The sequence below is a fragment of the Salvia splendens genome, chromosome 2 (genome assembly GCF_004379255.2).
Source record: "Salvia splendens isolate huo1 chromosome 2, SspV2, whole genome shotgun sequence".
NCBI lineage: Eukaryota > Viridiplantae > Streptophyta > Magnoliopsida > Lamiales > Lamiaceae > Salvia > Salvia splendens.
Window position 1 is genome coordinate 4,590,719 of NC_056033.1, and position 5,792 is coordinate 4,596,510.

The 5,792-nt window shown below is 36.4% G+C and overlaps 1 protein-coding gene across 1 annotated transcript; it reads right to left on the reverse strand.

Moving 5' to 3' along the window:
- Positions 1–767: 767 nt before the first annotated feature.
- Positions 768–5,541, reverse strand: LOC121784765 (ankyrin repeat and zinc finger domain-containing protein 1-like). Its single transcript, XM_042182996.1, has 7 exons — positions 5,136–5,541; positions 4,035–4,498; positions 3,123–3,237; positions 1,983–2,660; positions 1,556–1,633; positions 1,312–1,422; positions 768–1,219 (listed from the first exon to the last, which is right to left on the reverse strand). The coding sequence occupies exons 1-7, from the start codon at positions 5,481–5,483 to the stop codon at positions 956–958; spliced, it is 2,058 nt and encodes a 685-aa protein (XP_042038930.1). The 5' UTR covers positions 5,484–5,541; the 3' UTR covers positions 768–955.
- Between the last annotated feature and the right edge of the window lie 251 nt (positions 5,542–5,792).

Below are 5,792 nucleotides of genomic sequence, written 5' to 3' on the forward strand. Positions count from 1 at the left end.
CTCCGAAGAACATTGGAGATAGGGCCAGAGGAATAGTCTTCCACGAAGGTATTTTTTAGCCTTTAATTATGTATTTTTTTATTTTTTAGGATTTTAATTATGTAATTTTAAATTTTTAGTATTTTAATTATGTAATTTTTAATTTTTTGTATTTTAATTATGTAATTTTTAATTTTTTTTGTAATTTGTAATAATATTCCGGATATTTTTAATGCATTTTAATATTGTGGAAATGTTTTTATTTAAATTGAATAATAGAATGGTGGGTCCCTTGAGCATGTCCTTGCGGAAGAGCATGGATGTGGGTGTTGTGATCTTGCCTAAGAGCAGGGAGTAAAAAAAATAGTAAAAGTGGGTCCGGGCCTACATCCGTGCTAAAAAAGTAATAAAAGTGGGTCTGGGCCCACATCCGTGCTTTTTGGCGAGAGCACGGATGGAGATGCTCTAAATTGCAATTGCTCTATGTGTAGTAGATATCAAGTATTCTATCAACATATCCATCAATATCATTTTAATTTGAAATTTATTTAAGAGTATATATATATTTAATTATTTAATGAAGTGTACATACTTTTACTTTTAAAATATATTTAATGACATTGTTTCTCATTTTGATTGATTAATTATCAATATGCTATTGGTACAATGAAAATAAAACAGATCGTCTATCGCACTAGGATTGATGCCAGTATCCATAAGGTTAACTCATATTTGTTAAAACACTAAAACAACGAGATAAACTAGAATATTTACTAATAGTCTAATACTACCAACCAATAGAGTTTTATTTTTCATTAACATTATTAAAAATATAATGTCAAGAGTAGAAGAGGAAAACAAAAAAACAGCAGCGACCAAAATCTAAGACTGCGTATTACAAACTCAAATATATATATAACCATTAATATTTCAGGAAAAAAAATTTGGAAAAGAGAAGGCCAATGATCTGAAATGTTCATACATCTTCAAGGATCTCTCTATGCATATGCATGCATGGAGTGCTGCAGTATTTGTAATGGTATCGATGAAAGGGTACTATACCAGCCAATGACACAAAGCAGCATGAACATAAAACATCACTTCCACTTGAATTATTTGACTGCAGATTACTGGGAGCAGCAACTGGTGTAGATTCTTGAGCTTTTAATGCTGCGATTCGCCTCTCTGCGGCAGCAGCTCTCTTTTCCCTCTCCGCATCTTGATTTCTTTTGAGCACCTCCTACATATTTGGGGAAAATTTTAAGTGGTTTTAGGTATCTGATGAAGCCGGCAAGATGGATACCAGAATTGGGAAATGCAACACATGGATACCTCTTTTGATGTCGCTGAACCGCTAGAGTGAGACTGGCCTTTCTTAGTTAATAAAGAACTTCCTGGATTACCGGGCTTAGACGAGTTATTGCTGGATTCAGCAGCTTCAGCCTGTTCACCGCATGAAAAATGTGTAAATAAGTACATAGACTAACAACAAATGATCATGACCCAGCAATTAAAATACAAATGACTAGTGTTGGATTAAATATGTGGGCAAGCAAAACTACAAAAAGAAACAAACCTGGGCCTTCTTTTCTTTCGCTTTCTTAACTTTCTTTAACTCTTTCGCTTTGGCTTTCCTCTTGGCATCTTTTTCTGCCTGATATAAATTTCAGATAAAACAAAAACTAGAAATAAGTGGCAGCATTATTTGCTGACTTGCACAACCATAGCATCAAGTAGGCTAATGGAAACTTGTACGTCACAGTTGGAACATAAGATCTTGAATCCAATTTAAAATGCATTTAAGGAAGTAACACTACTGCACATAATCAACTTAAAAATATTCCACCACTAGCGGTCCCCTCAGATGAAGTTCAAGTAAATTGGAAGCTACTATTCAGATTTAGACTTTTATTACACACAGTGGTTAACTGTTAAGAAGTCAAACTTGTATCTAGTTATGAGGCTGAAAAGGATTGATGCAAATTCATAAAGAAATGCTTTACCTGCTTAGCTGCTTGAGATTCCTCCATCTCTTTTGTCAAAGGGCTGGGAACTTTTGCAGCATGCCAGTCCCATTTTTCCATGTTTGATGCCATGAAGCGTCTGAACATATTTCTAACCTCCTTGTCAGTGGCAAGCATATATGGCGTTTGGCCCCTCTCATCTTTAATGCAAGGATCTAAACCCTGCTCTAGGAGTTCCAGAACTTTTTGAACATTTCCAGACTTTGCAGCTTCATGCAAAAGTGTTGATATGCCAACAGCATTTAGCATATCTTTGGACTCAAATGAAACAGACAAACCATCCATTTGAGTAACTAAGGAACTGGCTTCAGCAACTTTTGTACCCTCTGAATTTTGTTTGGACTTCAATCCACTGGATTCAGTATAGTTGTGGTTTCCACTCTTTACACTAGATAATGATTCCTCTTTTGTATCAGGGGTTGTTTCCTCAATGATCTCAGAGGAAACTTGTACAAGCAAGCTGTATATTCGCCTAGCTTCCTTCAAGGTTGGCCTCCTAACTGTCAATGGAATATTTCTTATTGCACGTTCTTGACAAATGAAATAAGGTTTTTCTCCATCAAAAAGTAGTTGACGGTTATTAGAAGGAGCATAAATAAAGATGGAGGAGGCCACGGCAAAATGAGGCTTCCATAAAGTAAGTAGTTCTTGGATATCCTGGTTATTGAGGAAACGTGAATCAGTCTAGCACCCCAAAGAATATTAACTTCAAAATAAAGGCTGCATTTTTTGCCAAATATAGTCAACAAAATAAACTAGTAAGAGGCTGGAATAGACTACATGCTACAAATGATTTGGTTTTGCAGAGAGGAGTTGATTACAGAACAAAGGTATAAAGTTATTAACGATATAAAATTGCTAGTCATGGTAGGGAAAATTATCTTCGTGGGAACTAGACAGGATCGCATATGATGGAACACTAGAAACATACACTAAAGTATGAAAAATGCAAGAATTTCAACATATTAGTACATATTTTCGAAGAATATTTTCACAATTTGTCTAAGTAATGTGGAGGCCGCAAATCACAGATTAAACCAAACCTTCTTCAAAAAAAAAATGAAAAAAAGAACAAAGTTCAGCAAATTCATTTGATATGAGTAGAGAAGAAACTCATACCTTTTTGAGACCGAGCTCATTATAGCGACGAAGTGAAGCACCAGCAGAATGAATAGCTTGTCCACCTGCGTCTTTTAATGATTGTTTTTTACCAGCCTTTGCCCTCACAACATATCTACATCAAAGAACCACTTGTGCTGTTAAATAAACTAAGACAATGGAAGGCAAAGGATACATGGAATCCTGAAGGAGGGAAAATAATAAGAGGAAGAGGATGACAATATTCACATATAAAGCACACAATTGTTATATGAATGAACTTTAAAAATTTTCCTAACTGCAAAACAAGTTAGAAGTTGGAAACAATTGCTACACATCTACGCATACTTAGGTCAAAATAAAACCAAGAAACAGAAGTCCAAATCAATTTTGTTACAATTGACTGGATTAATAAGCAAAGTGAACAGAGACTGCCAAGTAAGAAAACACTTCAGCCAAATAACAAGAAAGCACTTGCTTAACGAATACTACATAAGTTTACAAAAAAGAAAAAGAAAAAAACAACTCAAAGGTAGTTTGCAAAGAAAATGACCTTGAAAAGATCATAGAAAAAAAGTTGGCCAAATAGCATGACGAAAATGATCATGCTGCTTCATATGCTTAGCGAAAAGTAAATACAAAAAACTGCAATTCCAAATTATTATTGTCACAATCGACCAAAAGGTGTAGCTAATTGAGTAGAGATGCAGATACACAAACACTCCCTCTAAATAATGAAGGCAGTTGACATCAGAAAAGCACTGGTCAAAAGATTGAAGCAAATGCATTCCATTGAAACTAAAAGTGTCAATCTGTTGGCAATGCAACAAATGAGGGCAGGAAGATGTCCTTTGAGGTGCAAGAAAGGTAAAACAAAAAACCGAAACAATTTAAATTGGTCATACATTTCGTATTCTGAACTAAGGAACTAACCTGTGAAAAGTCTTATGAGCCACAAGCGAATTCCCATCAAATACACACCCAGCAAAGTGCCCACCCCTTGCAAGTAAAACAATCCTCAATCTGGAGTTATCTCTAGGTTCATGAACTATGTATCTCAGCTTTTCAATCACTTCTCTTGGGGTCAAATATACAACTCCAGCCCCATCCATGAAATGGGGCTTATCAGTGTCATATGAAATACTATCAGAGTCATCAAGAAATAAGCATTTCAAGACTGAAACTATCTCTCCATCTTTAAGTTTTATACAGATTTTACGTTTTGATAGTCCACCGAATTCACGTTTCCTGTCACCAAGAAGACTGGTGTCTCTCTCGTCCTCGTCATCTGATCCAGAAATACTTGACACATCATAGTCTTTAGACAATGAATTTGCACTTGCTTCATCAAAATCTTCCTCATTAATAATGCTCTTTCCAGCAATGCTTAGCTTTATCTGGGGATCAAACATCGTCAAGAAAAACAAGATGCCAAAAAGATGAGGCATATATATATTACAGGTGAGGAGTGGGTGAACAATTGCGTTTTTTGAACACTCTCACTAGAAATGTAGGCGAAAGAAGTGCACTACTTCAAACGAACAATACAACAACAAATCAACTAATCAGTCCTTGTCATAAGATTAAAAAAAAGAACTTTTCAGCATTAATAAAATTCAAATGAATTTATGATTAAAATTGAATGCAGATTATATTACCCCCTGAGCCAATTGGATTACCAAACAGAACCACATAACTGACTAAAGCTTAGGCATCAACTAATTCCTGACATCAGCTCACATAGAGTCTAGCAATCTAGCATAGTAAAGAAGCCCTGCCCTGAAAATTGAAGGAAATTTGCAAGTTTCCAAACTCAAAATTTCCGCAACCTTCATCAACTACCCTATCGATCAAACAAACTGAATCACAGACCGCATACGCTCCAAATCATCAAATCGAAATCAAAATGCTAAATGACCTAAAAATGTATAAACTGAAAACTAATTCCTAATCCATTAAATCACACATGCTCAGCCACCGGTTATCTGCAATCGAGAATTCAAAGAAACCTCATAGAAAAACAGGAAAACGTACATTGAAACGGTGCAGGTCGGATTTGAAGTGGTAGCGCTGGTCTTGGAGAGACTCAAACTCCGCCTTACACGTATTGCAAGACCATCTCTGCATAATTTTACCACTGCTATTAGAATTTCCATCATGATTGCTGTTCTCGGAAACTTCTTTTTCCGATTTCGATTCTTCAACGCCATCGTCAGGCGAAGTTTCAAAATCCGAGGAGGTGGAGTTGAAGAGGCGGCAGGAATCGAAGAAGTCCGGCGGCACTTCAAATATCGAACGGTGCCGCCTCGTCTGGTCCGGCTTGTTTTGCTTCCGCGGAAGCGGTTTCGCCGCCTTATCAGCGGCGGCGGCGTCGCTAGCCATGGCTGGTAAATAACTTCCCTCTTTGAGACGCTCAGAAATTCCGTTCCACACTTGTTATATCTAATTAATCTTATTGCTAAAATAAAATGGATAACTGCCTTAAAAGTCATAAACTTTTACCAAATTCCGATTTTTTCCACAAACTATAAAATTAGAGTATAATGTCACGAACTTTGCCGGGTTGCTGATATCTCCCATTTTGACCCGACCCTATGATTTCCGGATGAAAATTAGCATGCGTGGCAAGCCTGAAAGCTGACATGGAGATCGCTGGAAATTCATAAAACGGCGTCGTTTTCTACGGCTAAA